This window comes from Bactrocera neohumeralis, unplaced genomic scaffold (assembly GCF_024586455.1).
Source record: "Bactrocera neohumeralis isolate Rockhampton unplaced genomic scaffold, APGP_CSIRO_Bneo_wtdbg2-racon-allhic-juicebox.fasta_v2 cluster10, whole genome shotgun sequence".
NCBI classification, from domain to species: Eukaryota; Metazoa; Arthropoda; class Insecta; order Diptera; family Tephritidae; genus Bactrocera; species Bactrocera neohumeralis.
This window is the reverse complement of record NW_026089623.1, coordinates 8602726-8627418: the sequence shown is the minus strand read 5'-3', so window position 1 is coordinate 8627418 and position 24693 is coordinate 8602726. Positions and strand designations below refer to the sequence as shown.

The 24693-nt window shown below is 35.7% G+C and overlaps 1 protein-coding gene across 3 annotated transcripts in view; it reads left to right on the top strand.

Moving 5' to 3' along the window:
• LOC126765067 (alpha-methylacyl-CoA racemase) overlaps window positions 1-24693 on the top strand; it is a 129729-nt gene that overhangs the window by 60056 nt on the left and 44980 nt on the right. For 2 of the 3 annotated variants that reach the window (XM_050482675.1, XM_050482676.1), the window contains one exon: window positions 7052-9434. The exons of the other annotated variant lie outside the window; for it this stretch is intronic. In XM_050482675.1, coding sequence (XP_050338632.1) covers window positions 7052-8062 — 1011 coding nt within the window. In that variant the 3' untranslated portion in view covers window positions 8063-9434. Of the gene's footprint in view, window positions 1-7051; window positions 9435-24693 lie in introns of those variants that run through there. 3 annotated transcript variants of the gene reach the window in all.

The following is a 24693-nucleotide window of genomic DNA, read 5'->3' as shown; positions in this document are numbered from 1 at the left end:
TGGTGCAGGTGCGCGAAGGGAATTCCCACCCAATAATTTTGAAAGGAACATTTGTTATTAAGTTTACAGACCATGAATGGAACTGCAGAGGCTCCGCCCGCACAATGTTTGAACTTAACTAATCACAAAACATCCTTATCAATTCCATAACTACATAATATTAACGTAAATAGTCTAATAAGTTGAGAAACAATCATCTGAACAGCTAATAGTTTTCCTCTCTGCAATGCCCTTATTTGTTGTTGCACTATTAGCTCACATTATTAACAGACGACGGAAACGAAACGTTTGTATTGCAATATTGGGCAATGTTAAGTGATTGTGGATGTCACGTCTTATAGCGGGGAAATAATTAGCATATCACAGTAACGCGTCCTTTGCGCGTAGTTAAGTAATTTTCGGGTTGAGATTACACGTGATATGTTCTCGATCTTAATCTGTTTTAACACGTTCTACCCGGCGTGAACCAATGGTGATCCACGTAATTTATTTGAAAAAATCATTCTTCAATTTGATCTTAAATTTTTACGACGGTAAATTAGTCCCGATATACATTTTTTAGCCTTTATTACTGGAGCAAAAGAAAGATTTGCCAGCTTTAAACTCGTTTTTGCACAACAAATTTTAACATGTTTTAGAGTAATTGCAATCACTTTTTTGATGTGTCTTTCTATTGACAACAATGATGCCACGAAACTGTACGAAGAAATCTTGTTTAGCAGTAAAATTGCATAAAAAATAATAGGGGGATGAGAAAAAACATCGTATAACTAGTAAGGAAGGGCTAAGTTCGGGTGTCACCGAACATTTTGTACTCTCTCATGATAAAGTGATAATCGAGATTTCATTATCCGTCATTTACATACATATTTTTCAATTGTATATACTCGTATTATACAGAAAAGGCATCAGATGGAATTCAAAATAGCGTTATATTGGAAGAAGGCGTGGTTGTGAACCGATTTCACCCATATTTCGTACATGTTATCAGGGTGTTTCATTGAAATCAGTCTAGTAGTTCCTGAGATATGGTTTTTGGTCCATAAGTGGGCGACGCCACGCCCATTTTCAATTTTTAAAAAAAGCCTCGGTGCAGCTTCCTTCTGCCATTTCTTCTGTAAAATTTAGTGTTTCTGACGTTTTTTGTTAGCCGGTTAACGCACTTTTAGTGATTTTCAACATAACCTTTGTATGGGAGGTGGGCGTGGTTATTATCCGACTTCTTCCATTTTTGAACTGTATATGGAAATGCCTGAAGGAAACGACTCTATAGAGTTTGGTTGACATTGCTATAGTAGTTTCCGAAATATGTACAAAAAACTTAGTAGGGGGCGGGGCCACGCCCCCTTTCCCAAAAAAATTACGGCCAAATATGCCGCTCCCTAATGCGATCCTTTGTGCCAAATTTCACTTTAATATCTTTATTTGTGGCTTAGTTATGACACTTTATAGGTTTTCGGTTTTCGCCATTTTGTGGGCGTGGCAGTGGGCGGATTTTGCCCATCTTCGAACTTAACCTTCTTATGGTGCCAAGAAATACGTGTACCAAGTTTCATCATGATATCTCAATATTTACTCAAGTTACAGCTTGCATGGACGGACGGACAGACGGACAGACACACATCCGGATTTCAACTCTACTCTTCACCCTGATCACTTTGGTATATATAACCCTATATCTAACTCTTTTAGTTTTAGGACTTACAAACAACCGTTATGTGAACAAAACTATAATACTCTCCTTAGCAACTTTGTTGCGAGAGTATAAAAATTATTTGTTTGGTTCGAACCATTTCAGCCATAAAAACTGGAATGGAGTTCGTTTGGAAATGGAAAGTGATAATGCAGTTTGAAATGAATTGGCTGATGCAATGTTCTCGAGGCTTCGACAGCGCAATAGCTGAGTCAGACATTTGTCTCAATAATTTTTTGACAACACTGGATTTATTTTAATTGTTTTAATTTAAAAACTAAAAGTAAATTAATTTATTTATAAATTCTTTCAATGCAACAAAGTAAAGTTGAATATCTCACATTTTAATAAAACTGTTATGGAATTATTTAAGAAGTATGTTCCAATACTAATTGTTAATAAAATTAAAAGTACAAGGACGTGGTTCTCGAAGAGTTATATAAATTTAAATACCGAAGAACCCGAGATTTCAAGCATTTTAAATGAAAACTAGTTCACTTGTCGAATATTCTAAATATCTGCGCTGTGTCGATAAAAAATGTTAAAATATTTACTTAAATAAGATAAAAAAGAATATTTTACGTAAGTTTTTTATGATTCGTTAACCCTCTCATGCCCGAATTAAAATGGGTGGAGCTAAAACATTTTTTAGGAGAGATATATGTTAGTATTAACTCAAGTATGAAATGATAAAAATTTAAAAGTCCTTAGTATCCTGGTTCGTTAGTTACAGGATGTTGCCTATAGACAACAGCACTTTTACAAAATTATTTTAAACAAACTAAACACTTTTCCAATGATTTATTTTTATTATTAATAACTTTATTACCTTTATTTATTTACATATGTTGTTTCCTTGGTTTTACAATAAAACAGCTATTTTAATCTTTTAAGCATTTTTTGCGTAAACGCCTTTTTTCGTGATTTTGGCAATTCGCGATCTTGACAATTTCACTCTACAACAAGTAAAGAAGGGCTAAGTTCGGGTGTCACCGAACATTTTATACTCTCGCATGATAAAGTGATAATCGAGATACCGTTATTAGCAACTTTATTGCGAGAATATAAAAATGATGCCCTCTGAATTACATGAAAACATTTGAGAGATTTACTGATATTTTCGGTGAAAAATTAGGTTAGGTTAGGTTAGGCACTAAATTCTTCTTGTTCGATATAAGGGACCTTGAAAAGTTATAGTCCGATCACGACAATTCTTTCACAAGGGATACCTCAGCTCAAATACCGTATTTGTGTAACGTTTTATTCCGCTATCATCATTGGTTCCTAATGTACTATATATTATACAGAGAAGGCATCAGATGGAATTCAAAATAGCGTTATATTGGAATAAGGCGTGGTTGTGAACCGATTTCACCCATATTTCGTACATGTTATCAAGGTGTTAAGAAAATATTATATACCGAATTTCATTGAAATCGGTCTAGTAGTTCCTGAGATATGGGTTTTGGTCCATAAGTGGGCGATGCCACGCCCATTTTCAATTTTTAAAAAAAGAATGGGCGCAGCTCCTTTCTGCCATTTCTTCCGTAAAATTTAATGTTTCTGACGTTTTTTGTTAGTCGGTTAACGCACTTTTAGGGATTTTCAACATAACCTTTGTATGGGAGGTGGGCGTGGTTATTATCCGATTTCTTCCATTTTTGAACTGTTTATGGAAATGCCTGAAGAGAACGACTCTGTAGAGTTTGGTTGACATAACTATAGTAGTTTCCGAAATATGTATAAAAAACTTAGTAGGGGGCGGGGCCACGCCCACTTTTCCAAAAAAATTACGTCCAAATATGCCCCTCCCTAATGCGATCCTTTGTGATAAATTTCACTTTAATATCTTTATTTATGGCTTAGTTATGACACTTTATAGGTTTTTTGTTTCCGCCATTTTGTGGGCGTGGCAGTGGGCCGATTTTGCCCATCTTCGAACTTAACCTTCTTATGGAGCCAAGAAATAAGTGTACCAAGTTTCATCATGATATCTCAATTTTTACTCAAGTTACAGCTTGCACGGACGGACGGACGGACGGACAGACAGACATCCGGATTTCAACTCTACTCGTCACACTGATCACTTTGGTATACATAACCCTATATCTGACTCTTTTAGATTTAGGACTTACAAACAACCGTTATGTGAACAAAACTATAATACTCTCCTTAGCAACTTTGTTGCGAGAGTATAAAAAATGCCTACTAATGAACCATTGCGATAGAACAATTCACTGTAAGCTTACACAATACACCAGACTACATAATACAAAAAACCGCGCGTCAAAAAAATTTATATAACGGGACTTAGAAGCATATATGTAAATGTTGCTTATAGGCAACATCGGGCATGAAAGGGTTAACTCAAAACGCAGGATTTCCAATTATCCTTTTGGGATGGAATATCAATCTATCATATCATGTGATAATCACATTATTTCTAATATGCTTGCACAATTTTTTAAGTCAAACTACTTTACTAATTTTCTTAAAAATTTTTCCTATCAGCAGGTGCCCTGTCCGAATACGTCAATTAACGCTCCAATTACGTCTGAATAAGGCGTTTTACTTAATATAAAAAAATTTAAAATCATCTTTTAATTACGGTTTAGATATGATACATTCCTGCTCCTGAAAAATAGTGCCAAATGTATCTACTCTACTTGCCTTTGACAGGATATTTAATTCTTCTGTCTGTTCAAAAACATTTATTACTTTTCGCCTTAGGACATATCCGATGGAATTCTAGGTTAAGTCTACCTCCACACACTAGTGGTTTAAAACTTATAAATCTACTTATAGTTACTAGTCGCAGGGTAACACTACGCATTATATTAGTAAATCAACACTAACACTGGGCATTATATTCTGAGTAATTTCTTAAATGAAACAATTTGCATTTCTTTTTTTTTTGCTTGAAATTAAATTTAATATCCGTGTTCACATTTCGAGGCAATTTAGATCATTTTAATGACCCCTTTAATGAATTTTCACTCTTTCACATGCAAGAACTGAAGTGAATAGTTATGGTGTTTCTTTTAATGTCAGCTTTTTAATTATCTGTCAAATTTTCATTTTCTAACAGTCCTATTCTGAAAAAACCTCTCAACTGAGTTGAGAGGAAAAATTTGAGAGGTTTGTTGTGAGGCATATTTTGTGAGGCTATTCTTGCTCAAACCTCATAAGAAAAAAGCTTAAAAAACTCACCACGTGAGGTAAAAAGCTTTTTGCTGTCAAACAGCTGTTTTAATTAAAATAAACAAACAAAAACACAAATGGATAATACAGATATGTATGTATGCGTCTGTGCTTGAGGGTGAAACAATCCCAATATGGGTACAATCGATTGCGCCGATTGTGCCCTTGATCCCAAATTTCGTGTAAAATCTTTAAGAGAAAATTTATTTATTTTTTTATATTTATTTTTATTTATTTATCTTACCCCTTCTTTGTATCTGAAACATCCTGTGCGCTTGAAGGGAAATAAATTTCACTGCCCTTAACATCCATAATTAATTTCGAAATAAAGTGCAGAGCTCTTGACCCAGAGGACTGGCTCATAGAAGGCATATAACTATTACCAACGCATTTTTGGTAAGAGCCATGCCCGTAAAAATACAAACACGCCAGGAAACGCAGATCAAAAGATATATTCGACTTCTGCACATCATGCGGCACCAATTCACCTATAAGTACTTTACATGGCGATTTTGGGAATCGCAAAAGCTCCTACTAAAAAAGAAAAAAAAGCAAAACAAAAGCATCTCATCTTCCATCCGAATCAACTAAAAAGTGAAAATTGATTTTTTTGACACCTAAGCCCCCTTTCCGTAGACCAGGTCACATATGTAGTTATGTGATTTAGCAACTTTGAAGGATTTGAAAACATTTTTTGCTAATTATAACTTATAAGAATGTATCTCTTAGGGACTTAAAGGAAGTACATATCAGTAGTAAAGTAGATATTCATAGAGTATTTAAATAGCAATAATTTTTTTGGAGATGCATTTTTGTAAATTATGGAATCGGAATCATTCCTAAATCATACAATAAAGAAAAGCATTTATGTATGTATCGGGTGATTTTTTAAGAGCTTGATAACTTTTTTTTTAAAAAAAAACGCATAAAATTTGCAAAATATCATCGGTTCTTTATTTGAAACGTTAGATTGGTTCATGACATTTACTTTTTGAAGATAATTTCATTTAAATGTTGACCGCGGCTGCGTCTTAGGTGGTCCATTCGGAAAGTCCAATTTTGGGCAACTTTTTCGAGCATTTCGGCCGGAATAGCCCGAATTTCTTCGGAAATGTTGTCTTCCAAAGCTGGAATAGTTGCTGGCTTATTTCTGTAGACTTTAGACTTGACGTAGCCCCACAAAAAATAGTCTAAAGGCGTTAAATCGCATGATCTTGGTGGCCAACTTACGGGTCCATTTCTTGAGATGAATTGTTCTCCGAAGTTTTCCCTCAAAATGGCCATAGAATCGCGAGCTGTGTGGCATGTAGCGCCATCTTGTTGAAACCACATGTCAACCAAGTTCAGTTCTTCCATTTTTGGCAACAAAAAGTTTGTTAGCATCGAACGATAGCGATCGCCATTCACCGTAACGTTGCGTCCAACAGCATCTTTGAAAAAATACGGTCCAATGATTCCACCAGCGTACAAACCACACCAAACAGTGCATTTTTCGGGATGCATGGGCAGTTGACCACCAAGATCATGCGATTTAACGCCTTTAGACTATTTTTTGTGGGGCTACGTCAAGTCTAAAGTCTACAGAAATAAGCCAGCAACTATTCCAGCTTTGGAAGACAACATTTCCGAAGAAATTCGGGCTATTCCGGCCGAAATGCTCGAAAAAGTTGCCCAAAATTGGACTTTCCGAATGGACCACCTAAGACGCAGCCGCGGTCAACATTTAAATGAAATTATCTTCAAAAAGTAAATGTCATGAACCAATCTAACGTTTCAAATAAAGAACCGATGAGATTTTGCAAATTTTATGCGTTTTTTTTTAAAAAAAAGTTATCAAGCTCTTAAAAAATCACCCGATATATAATATAAATATATTTAATGTATTCAAACTCCAAAACTCACATACATAATGTTGTAAGCAACTCGTCTTGAACAATTCTACTAATTATGATTGTGGTTAGTAATTGACAACTACACTTCCGCCGTAAAGGTGTTAGATTTTCAGTATTTAAATTTTGAGTTAAAAATGTATAAGGGTTGCCTTAACAATAATGTATGCATAGTATTGCCATATTGTTCTATTTAATAAATTATCTTAAAACAATATTTATTGTGATATACTTGTACATATCTTAAACTTATATAATGTTATTTCAGGTTTGGGAAAATAACTTCGATGTAATGACACATGGAAAGACGACTCTAAATATTAATTTGAAAACATCCGAAGGGCGGAAACTAGCACGAAAACTTGTTCAAGTTCATGATGTACTGATTGACCCATTTAGACCTGGTGTATTAGAGAGTGTTGGCCTTGGTCCCCATGTTTTGTGCAAGGAAAATCCTAGGTTAATATACGCTCGTTTAACAGGTTTTGGCCAATATGGCCCCTTAGCAAAACGAGCAGGGCATGACATTAACTACCTTGCGATTTCTGGTGTTTTATCTATGTTGCGTTCTCATAATAATAGACCAACTCCACCTTTAAATATCTTGGCAGATTTTGCTGGTGGAGGCTTACTATGTGCAATGGGAATTTGTTTAGCGCTTTTAGAACGCCATCGCTCTGGTTGCGGACAAATAATTGATGCTTCAATGTGTGAAGGAGTTGCTTATTTATCCTCTTGGTTATTTTTGTCCCGTTCGCTTCCCATATGGAAGAGTCAATCAGGTCAAAGCATGTTGGATGGAGGTGCTTATTTTTATGATTTATACGAAACGAAGGATGGGAAATATATGACAGTAGGAGCTTTGGAACCAAAGTTCTTCGAATTTTTTAAAAGTAATTTAGAATTGCCTGAACTCTGTCAATTTCCTGAAAATCAATATGAAAAAGATATTACTATAGATTTAGTAAAACAAGCATTTAAAAAAAAAACGCAAGCTGAGTGGTCGGATATATTTGAAAATAACGATGCTTGTGTTTATCCAGTTGTGGAATGGGAAGATGTAGCTCAGTACGGGCATAATAAATTTCGTACAAACTTTCAGCGATTGAATAATGTATGGGTGCCTGTACCGTCCCCAAAACTGAGTAGAACCCCTGGAAACATTAAAAGTATGACTACTCATTCAACAAATGAAAATGTTTTAAAAAATATGGAATTGAGCAAAGGAAATATAAAAGAAGGCGAATCACTGTTTCCGACCAAAAAATCAAAAATATAAGTAAATGTATATGGAAGATTATGTCAATTGACAATTTAAAATAGCGTGACCAAAAGTGTTTTATAAAATCAAGAGTAAAAGCAAAATATATAAGATTTAGTACATAATTAATTATTGTTAATCAGAATGAAAATGCATGGAATCTTTGGATCCAAAGTTTTAATATACACTGTGTATCGCCAACTTAGTACACCTTTATCAGTCTAAGAGAATTGCTTCTAGCATTTTTGTTGTCAACTTGCTTTATTGTTTTGTGATTTTCTCATCTTTCAATCACTGATAAAGAGAACATGCGATAATAATGTTCCATTACATGGTTTTTACTATTATATTCTTTTTAATCATTAATAATGTTTTATTTTTGCATCACCTGGTTAACACGTGCAATTTGATTGCATTTCTCTTCGGAGACTGAATACGTACTTTCACCAAATATTATGATATTGCTAAGTGCTCTATTTTTTTAGTATGGAAAGCAATAATCGAAGCTTATAAATAAAAATTTACTGCTTCCAATAATTGAAATATCAGAAAACTGGCAGAAGTCGAAGAGTTATATGCAATTTCTTTCTTAATAAGTCACGAGTACGGGCGAAATAATGAAGGCGGATTTCAATAAACTGATTTCCGATGTTAACAAAAGAGCAATCTCACGCAACTCTTCAAAGTGTGCTATTGAAACTATTAAAACAAAAGAAATAAACACCATATAAGGTTCCCCGAAAGAGCACGATGGCATGGCTTTAAAGTCTGATTGGCGCTATATTGTCTTTTTAGATGAAAAAATAATGAGGGCCAAAGGATAATATTACTATTATCTTTTTCTGAAGGAGCAACATCAGTTGGAACGGCTTCACAAGTGCTAACGGTATGACTTTGCCATCTTTTATATAATATGTGTGAGCTGCAATTTTTCAAAAGTAATAAGAATGCACCTGTACTGAAAACTACTTTTCTCCATTTAAAACTTTTCGAACTTTGATAGAGTGCCCGCGTGTTTAAGCCTTGGATTGAAGAATAAAACGATATTTAATGCAGTTTCAACGTTACTTTACGGACATAAATGTATTAGAAATATGTGGCGATGGTTGAATTAGTTGATCGTATGGTTGATCATCAATTTTCATGAATTAGTCAATCGGATCTTTGAGATCATTCTCAACAAAGCGGGATCGACTCATTATTAACATAAAATAAAAACATTTAAATTACTAATTACATATGTAAGTTTAAAAATATGTTATTGGCTAAAAACGGTCAACAATATAAAAAAAAGTTGATATGTGCTAACCTATTGACCTAATTTAAATTGTTAACTTTTTTTTACTGATATCAGACAAAAAAAATTATTAAAACATATGGAAAGGGTAAACACTAATTGTTTTATTTGGTGTTGAATACACTTGTACCAACGTTTTTTCCAATCCTCAACAGTTTTAATTAAATTTCCACCTAAACAACCTTAAATGCGGTAGATAGATAATCGAAGAAAACTATAAACAAATTGTCAGCTTGATCACCCGTTCCCGGGTCGTAAGCATAGATCCAAGACTTAAGGCCAGTAATTATACGTTTCATTATATCCTGGTAGTCGGAAAGCATTGTTTCACAGACGCTAACACGACGCTGTTTTTCGAAAAAATTTTATGATTTTGGAACCAATCATGTTTTCCCTTTCCTTAGACCCAAATGATCTTTCAAAATGGTTTTCACTAGGTCCTCCGATATTCCAACGATGCCAGTAAGATCTCTGAATTTTAATCATTGATTCGCAAACATCAATTCCTTTATTTTATTGACGTGTTGATCATCAGGTGATGTTGATGGCCATACATATTGGACATGGTTCGTGGTTAACACGTACTCGACCCTCTTTAAATAATTTGTACCAAACAAAAACACTTGCGACAATACAATTATAACCGAGGGCTTTTTCCAAAATTCTGAACGTTTCGGCACAAGAAATTTGATTCTGCACACAAAATTTATTGAAATTGTTTCGTTGAATAATTTCACTCATCGTAAAAATCACCGAATGCACTTTATGTACTTCAGGAAGACAAACATATAGTATACTAAAAACTAATGATTATTTCATAATATGACAACTGAAGATATAGTAGTCTGCGCCAGACCAAAGTTGGAACTATTTTAACTTCATTTTTGATGACTACCGTCAGAAAAAAAACTGAGGTTGTGTAGTTCCTTTACCTCATTGAGTAAAAGAAAAAATAAAAGAGTTCCATACTCAAAATTAAAAACTTATGAATCTGCAACAAACATTATTTAAAAGCCATTTTATCGCCAATAAAACTTTGGCTTACTTGGTGTTAGAAAGTACCACGAAGGCTTTTTCTATGCGCACCGCAACAGTTTCTCCCCTAACATTTTTGTCATCGCAATATAAATCAAAAGTGATGTTCATTTTAATGAATTTTCACCTTTTCACAACCATTAACTCAAATTATTTGTTTTGGTTATGTGAACGGAGTGATTTGTTGCCGCCGTTCAAGATCGCTAATAAAAAATGCAAAACAATGAAAACTAAAGAAAATGCGAAATTTAAATATATTCCATGCACTTTTTGTAATGTGATGCATGGTAATATGAATTTTCAATTACCAATGAGTAAAAACATTTATTAATTGTGAGCTAACAGGCTTAATTCACTCTATTTAGTATTGAAAGTTCAAAATCACTTGTTTTAATATACCATAAAATCATAACATAAGATTTAAATAGTTTTATCATATATTAAAAGTCCAATATATAATTAATTGTTAATCGTAATAAATGTTGGGGGTTTTAATTTAAATGCCCAAAAATTCTTATTTTGTTCGATCTGGATACAATAGAAAATGTAATAAAAAACACTTATTTTGAGGCGCTCTCACACTGGAATAAGTTGGGCATGCCTTTATCCCAGACGTAATCGTTATGTTTAGTAAACATCACTTCATTTGGTCGTTCGTCGTGAAATTACCATTGATTAACAACATTTTTTTGCCAATTATCAACTTATAGGAATGCAGCTCTTAGGGACAACTATGAATTATATTTTAACCATATTGATACATTAATAAATCAGATTACTTTGGCGGTCGGGGACTGAAAATGAATTTCGGTATATGTAAATGGGTTATGTGCTGATAGAGGAGCTTATCCAGAAGAGGAATATTTCCTAATACTTATATTTTTTGAAATATTCCCGTTTAAAAATTCAATTGTTATGTAAATAACACATGCTTTTTCACAATGTTTAACTAAATTTTTCGCAATTTTCTCTTTGTATATTGAAATATACAATTTAAACATTGAAATAAGTTCACATTTCACTTTTATATTGTTATTTTTAGCTACATTTATAGCGGCATTCTGTAACCAGTCTCTAGTCTCTATTTGAGAAATATTGAGGTAAAGTCTCAATTTGTGACTCTTACTATTCACTAAACAGTCTCTAGCGTTAGTCTCAAAATATTGACTCAAATTTGAGACCTGATAGTGAGTAGGTCACAAACTAAAAAAAACTCTTGCTGCCATTTTAAATATACTGAATAGAGATCATCATAGATATTAATCGATTGTCGTTTTTTATATTTTGTAAGCAACTCAAAGAGGAAAATGTGGGGAAACTTTAGTATACCATCCCACGATTTCAGGGTTAAAAGTGGTATGGTTGGATAGTGCTGATGCTCCAGATTAAGAATATATATAATTATTGCCGCCGCAAACTTATAGTTTTCGAGATATTTGCATTTAAAGTTGAAAATTTTGCAAATTTAATTTTGAAATTTCTCGACTTATGGTTAGTTTTTCTTCCGTATTATGCACTTTTTATACACTTACAATTCACTAGAATATTTGTACATACTTATTTTTTATTAATATTTTAGATATTTGCTTAAAATAAGCATTTTATATTTTACATAAATATTACTTCACGCACAATAACAATAAGTGTTCCGTGTTGTCAAATAATAAGTGTTACTATATCACAAATGATTGAAAACAATAAAAATAAATAAAAAAATCTCAAATGCATGAAAAAAATTATCCTGGGCGACCAACACCTGGGTGTGTCAGGTTTTTACGATTGAAACTCCTTTGCATTGCGCTTCAAAAAAATAACCCTAGCCCATCCAACACCGGGGTGTGCCAACACCAGGGTGTGTCAGGTTTTTTATCGAGTAAAACTTCCTTTTGCGTTGGCGGCCTTCGGCCGCGCTTCAAAAAAATAACCCTGGCCGATCCAACACCGGGGTATGCCAACACCAGGGTGTGTCAGGGTTTTTTTTTCGAGTAAAACTTCTTTTTTGATTAGTACTCATGATATAGCAAGAAAAAGGATAATGATTTATGTATTTGGCGTATAAACCTATTTTTTATTCGTTTGATAAATGTGTAGATATGGCAATACTTATTATTTGACAACACGGAACACTTATTGTTATTGTGCGTGTAATAATATTTATGTAAAATATAAAATGCTTATTTTAAGCAAAACATCTAAAATATTAATAAAAAATAAATGTGTAGAAATATTGTAGTGAATTGTAAGTGTATAAAAGTGCATAATACGGAAGAAAAACTAACCATAAGTCGAGAAATTGCGAAATTAAATTTGCAAAATTTTCAACTTTAAATGCAAATATCTCGAAAACTATAAGTTTGCGGCGGCAATAATTATATATATTCTTAATCTGGAGCATCAGCTCTATCCAACCATACCACTTTTAACCCTGAAATCGTGGGATGGTATACTAAAGCCGACCCGAAAATGTTAAAAATAAATCAATTTTACATAAATTTCGTAATATTATGAAATTATTATTTTTATTGATAATTATGTTTTTTGACTATGTTATAGAGAATTTAATTTTGTTATCGACATATTTATTTTCATTAAAGTGTAAAAACATCTTTCAATAATAACATGTAATAGATTTTGTGACTGTCACTTATAGAATAGCAAAATCGCCTCAAGTCCCTCAAATTGTCTCTAACGTAAAATCTCAAATTTAGAGACTTGAGACTGTATCAAAGTACAGAATCGCGCAGTTATTAACTAAAAAATCACTTAGCAGACTTATGGCTAAAATTTTAGAGTGTTTACAGTTATGAGGAAAACCAGTGTTGCCATATCTTAAAAAAAAGTAAGGATTTTTCAGCGACAGCGATTTCTTTGCTTTTACTTTGGCTTGATTATTTTTGAATTATTAACTATTAAGAAATTCTTTACAACTTTTTCAACTATAATTGAGTTGTCAACACTTTTTCCATATTTATGAAAAACATATGATTTATATATGTATAATAAACAGACATAAGGAAAATTTTATAATAATATTATTAAATTTATATCAATGTAATATAACATTTTGATATATAACAATTTTATACCCGTGGTGACTGAAGTACTCTTGCGTAGTACTCTTTTCTGCGCTGGCGGCCTCTGGTCGCGCTCCAAAAAAATAACCCTGGCCGAGCCAATACCCAGAATGACTGAAGTACTTTCGCGTAGTTCTCCTTTCTGCGTTGGTCCTATGTATTTTAATATGTAATATTATTATATTCAGGGGTATTGTGGAATCCAAGACGGAATTGCTTAGCTGTCATAATTGCAAACCAATTCTGATTTTCAATGTTGTCACAGAAGCTGTTTGAATTTTCGTCTTTTCCAACAAACGCAAAACCAATTTTCGAATCAGCTGTTTACTAATGTGATAAAACTTGCAAATGAATATATTAGGAAGCAATCTTATTAAAGTTTTCAATGGGTTCCGAATTAAAAAAAGATTTAAAAAGATAACATGTATTGAATGAATAAAGACGCATTTGGGTGTTAAATTACTTTTATTACGTTTTGTAAAACTTTAAATATCCGGATAGAAATAAAGATAAATTAATTCATAATAATAAAATAACTTGATTTCTTAACTTATATTTCAAATCTGTGAGCGACTATCTTCTTGCTTTGTTTCTGATAGCAAAACCGATAAAATTGGTTTCTGTGACACCCAAAACCGATACAAATTCTCTTTCGAATATCAAACCAATAATATCTGAATTCATGACACCTACTACTTTTTTGATCGGTTTCCATTCTGATTCCGACAACTATCAGATTCCACAACATCCCTGATTATATTTTTATATATAATTTTATTTATTTATTAAATTTAAATCGAAAAAAGTGTTTACTTTCTCTAATTTGAAATATAATCTTTTGTTTTTATTAAAACTAATGTTGCTAAATAAAGAAAGAGGAAATGACTTATTATCATATGGCAGCGCTCCATTTTCTCATAATTGTTAGCACATAACTGATGTCCACTACGAGTTCAAAAAGTAATTTTTAAAATATAGATTTGTTGCTTAAAAAAACTGCAAAAAGTGTAAAATGTGAATTCGGTTAAACTTTTACAGTTTAATTTAAAAATTTGAAGTGAAAAATGTGCGTAAAGTGTGTTAAATGTAGAGAAATAGCTTGTTGACATATTGAGTTTCTTAGAATTTTTGAACTTTAAAGTCGAATATATCCCGTAAGCTAAGCGTTTGCGATAGCTATAACCCTATACCTTTCCAACTGTACCTTCAGATCACAGCGCCAATGAAATTGAAATTTTGCCTCAATAGACTTGGTAAAATTTAAGTTTGAAAAGTGAACTTTCTGAATATATGAAGGTTATTTTTGAGAAACGAAAATTAGTTGGAGAAATTTTAGTTTGAATGAAAAAACGAAAATTCCTATGTAAAATGTATGGGAACCTAAAAAAAAATAGCGACCCCTTAGAGTTAAGCTACAGCGCCTGTATTGAGGGAGGATTTTTTGTTTGTCGACCACTAACATTTGAGGGGGTAAGAGTTGAAAAAAAAATTCAAAAATTTTTTTGAGGCTCCCTAGTGTATATTTTCAATATATTAAGAATTTTACACTTATATCTTTCAACAATATTCACTAACGCATTACTAAACAGTTTTTATACATTTACCCAATCATAAAAAGTGCCCAGAATGTTTTAAATCGTAATTGAGGTTTTTATAAAATTCAATTATTACACAATAACAAAATAGTTGTATGCGGTGTAAATGTGTAACTATTTAGTGTTGTTTGTTAACGTGCGTTTCTTGCTGCACATAGGCGGGTGGGTATCTTGGCTGCAACAAGATAGTCGTCCGAGTCAATGTCAGGACCTTAGAGCGTACGCACGTCTTAACCACTGAAGACGTGTCTTCCGTCTATCACATGTGTAGAAGCAAGCATGGAAAGTTCTTTGAGCGCCATTCTCTTGGAGTGGTCAGAAATGATTCTTTTACATATGGCTCAAGCAGCTCACGACTTCCGATCTTAGACCAAGTATCCTCTTGATAGCCAAAAAACATCCGTTTGAAGGCGAGCTAAAGTGATACGGCGAAACAACCCCTCCACAGGGTTGTGCGTTTGCGTTTCACAAATAAGCAGGAATGCGAGTAACGTTATCTTTAATGGATTCCATTATCCGATCTTATCTGGTTAATAAAGAAGAAGATACTCAAGTCCTTGGAAAAGTAATATGTAATAACATAACCTCATGTTGCCAATTCTCTGCCTGCGGCTGCCTTTCCAATAACGATATCGGAAATTTAGTGATGTGACGAAGAAAAACTGTTGTAGTGGATAACTAGATTCTATGAGACGTTGAAATCATTATCGGGTACAAAATAGTTTTTACCTCTTGATTTGAAAAATGGTTATTGGCAAGTGGAGCCCAACGAAGAAGGCAACGCTTTGTTGGAGATGTTCTATAACGACCTTTGAGAGACTTCTGACCTGGTACCATTGAAATGATTGCACTGGCAGATAATTTTCGGACACCTCGACGATATTATCACGTTAGGTAAAAGCTGCGAGAGGTTTTCCAACGAAAAGCTGGCGCTGGTTTAAATCCGAGCTAGTGAGTGTGTTTCTGTTTTAAAAAAGAAGTAAGCTGCTTGCTACACAAAGTGACAACGGAGGGAATTTGAACAGCTAATGAAAAGATATTCATATGTACAAGGATAGCGGAGTTTCCTTGGATTGTGTTTAATTGTCATCGTAGCCAGTAGCCTCCATGAACTGAAAAAAATTCAATTCTTAAATGGAATAAAAAAAGGAAGCGTCTATCCAAACTCTTAAGAAACGCTTGCGCACTACCCGGACCCAGGATCAGCGTTTATTTTGGATACGGATGCTAGTGGGTGTGCGGTATGAGGTGTTCTATTGCAAATAACAGCCAGACAATAAGCAAGACAGAAATACTATTGTGTAACTTGGTCCCTCTCCCCAGTTAGCTATAGCTAGATTTCTTATAAGTATTACATTTACTGCTTGCTACACAAAGTGACAACGGAGGGAATTTGAACAGCTAATGAAAAGATATTCATATGTACAAGGATAGCGGAGTTTCCTTGGATTGTGTTTAATTGTCATCGTAGCCAGTAGCCTCCATGAACTGAAAAAAATTCATAAGTTCTTAAATGGAATAAAAAAAGGAAGCGTCTATCCAAACTCTTAAGAAACGCTTGCGCACTACCCGGACCCAGGATCAGCGTTTATTTTGGATACGGATGCTAGTGGGTGTGCGGTATGAGGTGTTCTATTGCAAATAACAGCCAGACAATAAGCAAGACAGAAATACTATTGTGTAACTTGGTCCCTCTCCCCAGTTAGCTATAGCTAGATTTCTTATAAGTATTACATTTAGTAATGAGTCACACCTATCGTTAATTTGAGGTTAGTGCATCAGCCGCATCTACCAATTTCCGGAGATTTGCTAGTGTCGCTTCATCATCGTGGGACATGTAGCAGAAAGCAAGGAGTAGAGTCAGATAATACGTTTCTCGAGGCTATTCTTGATTCTTAAACTAAAGCCACATCATTGCCGATCATCTATAAATTGAGAAAGAGCTCGGCAGAGGCGACTTTGCTTCTAGGTTCTAGATTTATCTGGAACAACTTTTACTGCTGAAATCAGACTTCTTCTTGGTGTCGGGTTAAGTCTCGGGTCACAGCCTTTTTATTTGAAGAATGTAGTTCTAGCGTCCATCCTTCTTGACGGGACATAAGTATTTTAAATCCGAAAATGTCGCATTGCTTCCCTCGGTTTCCCTTTTGAGGTATCCAAACCAAAGATTTTATGTTACGATTTTAGTACAGCTATTATAAAAATGTATATAAAAAATTTCACAAATGTAAAGACAAATTTATTATGATTGCTTTAAAGTCATCGAATGAAGTTTCAAATACAACAATTTTATAAAGTCCTTTATTATTTTAATTTTTTTATTCTTCTTTACTGGTATATACTTATAACCGGGTTAACAACAGCGCGCAAGTCGTTTTCTTTTCACTATTTGGCGTCAATTCGAGATCCAAGTACACCCACCTGATCTATCCAACGAAGCGGCCTTCCTTATCTTCTGTTTCCACCGGCGGCTATTGAATCGAATACCTTCAAAGCCGGTCGCAAGTCGTCAGTCGCTGTCCTTTAATTCGTTGAACAATGTCAATGTCGTCGTATATCTCTTACAGCTCATCGTTCCATCGAATGCGATATTCGCCGTGGCTAACGCGCAAAGGACCACAAATCTTTCGCTATATCCTAACATAAGGATAAAACAAAAACCCACGCTCCTGAAGAAGAGAAAAACAAAAATTTCCTGAAAATTGGAAACACAATTTGCGACGTCCCTTATTCAACAAGAGAATGCAAGCTTCAGGACTCAAATTGATGTTTTAGCTTCATCTATAACTGAGAATCAACAAAGAACGGCTACACTGGATAATAGTCTGCCATCGCACGTGACAATTACTGAGCAGCACGAGGACTGTAAACCAAACATGAGCAACGAAATGCAGATTAATTTGGATATTTTCAAAGTGTTGCCAGACTTCACGGGCAATAGAAATCAGAAAAGATCATGGGGAAATCGTGCCTGGACACGCGGCTGATGTTTTAATAAACCGCAACACCAAATTCAACTTCTATTCCATAATAATCTCGATTATACTTTTACGGATCAGAGACCTTTGTCTCAAACAAAAGAAGGAAAAAGGACTCTGGCAGTGTTCCATTGCGAAGTGAGATGGGTAACTCAGGAAATTCATCAGCTATGAAAGAATATGTGACCAGGAATATGTAAGGACATTCATTTTCGATCTGAACAGCAAATATACCAGCGGTACCCTCTATTGCCACAATCCAAAAGAACCGCTTACGCTTACTTATAAATTTTTTTCAAACCCAACCGTTTGTTTGACAAGAAAAACAATTGCTATGTATTCCTCGAATTTCTATGTAAGAAATATTGTCGGTGTCGCGAGGTATATAAATTATTCAAAATGTATTGTTCAATTTTAAAATTATTTTATTTGCCGTCATCTCGGCTTAGTTGTCAAGTATAAAGTGCCCCTTAAAATTATTCCTATCTTAGCTCAAGCCACCAAACCGCATCGCGTTGTGGCTCCTCTGCTGACGTTTTGCTGACCTTGCGCCTCGTGCATGGTGTTTGTTTACTTTGATGTCTGGCCAATGTTCTCACGCAAAATGTGCTGACTTAGCGACATGTGCAGAGTGGTAGGCTCTTATTACGACGGGAATTAGGGTGTGTTGTTTCCTCGCGATAACTCCTCCCCTTCTAAATGGGGAACGTCCTCGGTCCTCAAAGAAGCGGTTTTAATTGCAGTTTCAACGGATTTGGCTATGATAATCTCTCTCTTGGTCCTCCTTATCCTGAGAAGGACGTAAACAGTGAATGCCATGATTAATAAGACACCAAAGGCTGAGAAACCTGTAACGTGGCCATAATGGATTGATTTATTAAAAAGTAAATTATGTTATTATACTGTAATATCTTAATTCTAGCCACTGCCATAACATCGGCCACGGTAAGGTCAGTGAAGTGCTCGTCTCCTGTTATGAAATTTATTTCGTTACTGTCTAAGAGAATGGGACTTAAGACCTCAATTTTGGCGAAAGTGACAGCTGTTATAATGTTATTTAATTCTGTAATAATTGCTCTGTTTCTAGCCAGAAGTATGTCATAAAGGTGACCGGTGTTTATTTCTCTTTCTTTTGTTAATTTCAGGATTTTATTTACTGTAATGGTAAGGTTATTGATTTCTTTCTGTACCTGGGTGTTTATGGTAAACTGTCTGTCCTGCGAGTTAATTAGCTGTTCTTCTGTGTTCATTAATCTATTGAAGTCGTCATGGTCAGGAGTTCCAGTAATGTATTTCAGGACTGTCCCTAGGGCATTCAGGCTTCTCGCCTGTCTGTGGTGAGCGTTTATCATTTGTATCAGTCGACTTATCTGGTTTATGTCCGCGTCTAGTAACTTCCTCATATGTGACTGAGGAAAGTGGTCTGTGGCATTAATTGTCTCGTCTCTCAGTAATTCGTAAAGTGTCAAGTTGGTAACATGCTTGATGTGTCCTGAATTCTCCCAAATTACAAGGTCCTCACCGACCACCGGAATGTACCTTGCATTGGTATAGTCGATTAACCTTCCTGTCGTTGCCGATATTGATATGGCTAAAATTATGAAAATCCTAAAAACATATATGAAACTTTTTTGTTAATTGTTTATCATTAGAAACACCTAGGTTCTAGATTAAGTTTAACGAAGGTTGTCTTTATGGACCCTTCTCCCTTTTATTAAAACTGTTGTACCCAAGTCTTTTTCCACCTCTTCCTCAGTATAAAGAGGCGTAAGCTTATTGCCTAGTCTCCTGTTATTTTTAACAAGTACTTTTTCTCCAACAGGGAACTCCCTATCCTGCCTGTTCTTATTATGAGTTGTTAGTTCTCTTTCCTGTGCGTTTCTTAAGCGGCATGGTATTTGGTTGTCATCTCTAATTGAACGAAATACGGTAAGGGGGCTTCATCCCCGTTACTGTGTGAATGGACCTGTTATACTCAATCTTAGCTAAAAGGACAATTTCCTCAACATCATCAAGATTTTTGTCAAGTTTAAGGCATCGTGCTATTTCCATTAGTGTGCTATGGAATCGCTCCACCTGACCATTTGATGTACTATGTAGTGGTGAAGCATTCGCAATGTCGATATTGAAGTGATTCTTTAATGTAGCTTTGATGCTGTGTGAATTCAGCGACTTCTCATTGTCGCAATAAACTATTCGAGTACCGAAAAACATGTTGAGTAACTGAAGGAGCTTTGGTTTAACATCTACTATCGTTCTTGATTTCAACTACTGTACTATCGCAAATTTTGAAAACTTGTCGATGCACGTCAAGAAGAACTTGGACCCGGTAGAAAATATGTCAATGTGAAGAATTTCTCCACAATATGTTGGTATGGGCGTTTGAGCGATAAGCTGTTTCTTTGGGTGCCGATCATACTTCGCCCGCGAGCAAGTTCGACAATTTCCCACAAACTGTTTAACTTTTTTCTCCATTTTTGGAAAGAAATAATCCTCTAGAATTTGTTTTGTGTTCTCCTGCGCTGCTCGATGCGCTCTGTTATGTTCAGCAGCGATAATTTCCTGCTGCTCATTCGGATTCGTAATGTCGTTAACGAATTTCTCCGTATGTCTGAATTTAACTGTTGGAAACATTTCGACCAGTTCGTGCTGAAACTGTGCAAGTGCATGCAAATCTCAGTGTATTGCGTTTACTGCTGTTGTGTTTACGGCCTCCTGTAAAAGTTCTAATAAATCCTTTTTTTCTCGGTAAGAAATGATATGCCTTGTCTTTTTTCCAAAAATTATAAAAGTTTTTGTTTTGAGGTTCTGTACCTACCTCCACAATAATCTGGTTGCGGAAGCAATTTACCGGTTTTTCCGATCTTTCAATTGTATGGGTTGATGATTCCTCGCTATGAATTGTCTCGATGCTCGTGTTATCTAAAGCATTTATATGTTGCCTAGATAGAGCGTCTGCCACCACATTTTCCTTTCCTGGTTTGTAGATTAGCTTTGCGTTGCATTCGTCTATGAAGGCTTTCCATCTTTTAATTTTCGAATTAGGATTCCTATCCGAAACCGCAAAGGTCAGCGGCTGGTGGTCAGTATAAACATTAAGTTTTGTTACGCCGTGCAGGTAGTTTCTAAGAGCTTTCAATGCCCATACAATAGCTAACAATTCCCTTTCATTGGTAGCGTAATGCTCCTCGCTCCCGGACAGAGTGCGAGAAATCATGGTAATCGGTTTGCCCTCCTGAGAGAGGACGGCGCCTATAGCATGAGCCGACGCGTCAGTAGTTAGATCGAATGGTTTGTTAAAATCTGGGTACGTGGGTACGTCTGTTCATCCGTCAAATCAATTCTGATTTTTTTTGATTGGGACGCAGTAACTCGACCGTATTCGCCTCTCATGATGCTCGACAATGGTTTTGATATTCTAGCGAAATCCCTTATAAAACATCTATAATAACCCGCTAGACCTAGGAATGATCTGAGTCCCCTTAGAGAAACTTCGTATTGTGTCGACTTTGTCTGGACACGTTTTTATTCCTCCTTGTGAAACTAAGAACCCCAGGTATTCGACCTCAGTCCTAAAAAATTTGGATTTTTCAACCGACACTCTCATGTTGGCCCTAAATAATTCATTTAAAATTGATTCTATATCTTTCAGGTGCTGCTGTTTGTTTTCCGAAAAAATAATAACATCGTCTACATAGACAAAACAGCTTTTCCCAATATGCTCTCTTAATACGTCTTCTTCTGGTTCTCTTTTAAGTCCAAAGTGGTGAAGTATTTACTACCACCCAAATTGGAAAGAATTCCTGTTATGTCGGGAATTGGGTATTTATCACCGATAGTTTTTTCATTGAGCTTCCGAAAGTCAATAACTAATCTCTGCTTCGCCTGTCCGTTTTCGTCTACCCCCTTTTTCTTTACCACCCATATAGGGTTGTTAAACGGTGATCTTGATGGCCGGATAACTCCATTTGCTAACAAGTCCTTGATTTCTTTGTCCACGAAATCCGCTACACTCAGTGGGTACGGGTATAATCTTGAGTAAACTGGTGTTTCGTCCTCCGTTCGAATTGTTGCTATCACCTTTGTATTGTACGGTAATGCCTCATTGGGGTCAGCAAAAACCCCATTCATCCTTTTGATCATCCTAGAAAAATCTTCCCTAACGTCTGTTGGTACTAGATTTGGAAATGAAGAAGATTTCCTCCTCACCAAAATCATGATTTATTGTGTTCGATTTAAGGTCAATGTTCGCATGGACCCTGTTTAGTATGTCGAGCCCAATCACGCCATCAAATGATGTTAAGTCCGGTAAGATGAAAAATTCTGCCACTACACCAAATATTTTTATGTAGCATTTTTCCATGATAGAAGTAACCCCGTGAATAGATTTTACAGAGAATGTGTCCCTGAAATGTTGTGTCCTTAAAGCCGGTGTTGGTTTCATATAACTCCTCGACGCACCAGTATCGATAAGGAGTTTCACTTCTTTCCCTCCTAGGGACTTTGAAATCCAGGGTAGGAGGGACCTTCCCCTAAAAAATTAAGTTGATCTAAACTTACGTCATCCGCCGCTTGTTCGGCTTCTGCACCGTACAATGATTCACTCTGTGGCTCAACTTCCTCCTCCAGATGATTAACACGTTGGATCTTTGGTCCTGTGTAACGTCCAGAATTTGCTGGACGTTTTTGTTGATACCCCTGTTGCATTCTATTACTGTTTCCTTGATAGGCACCTCGGTCTCTGTCAAACGATTGGTGTTTAAATTTCGATGAGGATGGATCAACGTCCATTGGTTCCGCTCTGACTAGTCTGTCGCTGTCACGTCCGTTATTTACCCTTCGATTTTCCGTAAAATGTGGTGCATATCCGGGTTTGTACTGCCTATTACTATAGTAGTGTGGGCTCTTATGAGCTGAGGATGGATCATAAGTGTTTGTCCTATGGTTGTTCTGGCTTGAAATTATATTATTATTTTTTTTAATGTGGTTGCCCTCGACGTTCCTGGCAGCAAAATTGGCCGCGAACGCATACCGCTCATGGTTTGAGTCTACCTCCTGTGCTAAAGCAAGAGCAGACGGAAGGTCAGACGGCCGTGAAGCGAAAAGAATGTCGCATAAGGGCTTCCTTAAGCCGGAAATGAAAACTCTTAGGGCATCTGCCCTATATTTCTCGTTTATAATTTCTGCCACGCTACTCTCGTAAGACATTATAGTCTTATTAGCTAGTAACGTTAGCTTCTTTTCTACCTCATCGTAGAATTCCAGACAGGACCTAGAACCCTGTCTTAAGGTAGATAATTCCTGCTCTATAAGATATACGGGACGTTTGTCCGCGTACGTAAAGTCTAAACGTGCTATAATGGCATTGAAATTAAGCACAGTACTAAACGATGAGAGGACCGCATCGGCAGCCCCTCTTATTTTGTTCCTCAAAATGGTAACTGCTTGGTAGTGTCGTTCACTGCCATCGTACCTTTTGAACAGTTCATAAGCGTTATGCGCCGCCTCGCGCCATGACACATATGTGCCTATGTGACCATGAAATTCGGGAAGTGATTTGATCGCATCAAGCGTTATGTCACATGTCACTAGTGGATTTACAGATACCTTTAGATATTTTTCTACCTTTGGCCTGCTGCCCGTCACTTGGTTTTGGATTGCTAATAACTTCCTATCGAACTCCAACCTTTGTGCTGCCAAAGCACTTCTAACCTCCGCCTTAATTAACTCGCTTATTTGTTCTGTGTTCATATTTGCTTTCTGACTTCCTAACTTTAAATTTCTAAAAAGGTCTTCCAGACCTTCACTCATTAATTTTTGTTCTGTCACTTTCCTTTATTTTATTCACAATTATTGTTATATTTATTCCAGGAAACGAGCATCTCACTTACCCTTCCATTGGATTTGAATAGATTAAAATTAGGTTCAGGTTCTTCCGGTTAGTTGATCGGGCCAAAGGTTGTCTCTTCTTAAAGTCCACGTTGAGTCCAAGTAGTTGATTGTTGTTGATTTTAAGTGAGCCAGCTATCGTAGTCACACGAGTCGAGTTAAGAACTTTATATTTTTCTATTAAACTTTTCACTCGCGTGCCCCACGTTGGGCGCCAATTATTCAAAATGTATTGTTCAATTTTAAAATTATTTTATTTGTCGTCATCTCGGCTTAGTTGTCAAGTATAAAGAGCCCCTTAAAATTATTCCTAACTTAGCTCAAGCCACCAAACCGCATCGCGTTGTGGCTCCTCTGCTGACGTTTTGCTGACCTTGCGCCTCGTGCATGGTGTTTGTTTACTTTGATGTCTGGCCAATGTTCTCACGCAAAATGTGCTGACTTAGCGACATGTGCAGAGTGGTAGGCTCTTATTACGACGGGAATTAGGGTGTGTCGTTTCCTCGCGATAACTTATACACTAGAGTGGGTCGATTCCGGACTTTTTTCGATTCGGGATTTCTAATAGTGCGGAAAAGTTGCCTTTGCACTTCCTGATTCCAATGCAACTTTTTGTTTTGAGATCGGATTGCATCTTCAACCCTAACTCCGGCCTTGAAATTTCGGAAATTCGCCTAAAATCGTGAAATTGTCTACCTAGCGCCTGAAATACGCATCTCATGGCAAAATGTATATAAACTAAAGTTATTTGTCACGTCATTTGCTACCGAAATGGTATGTG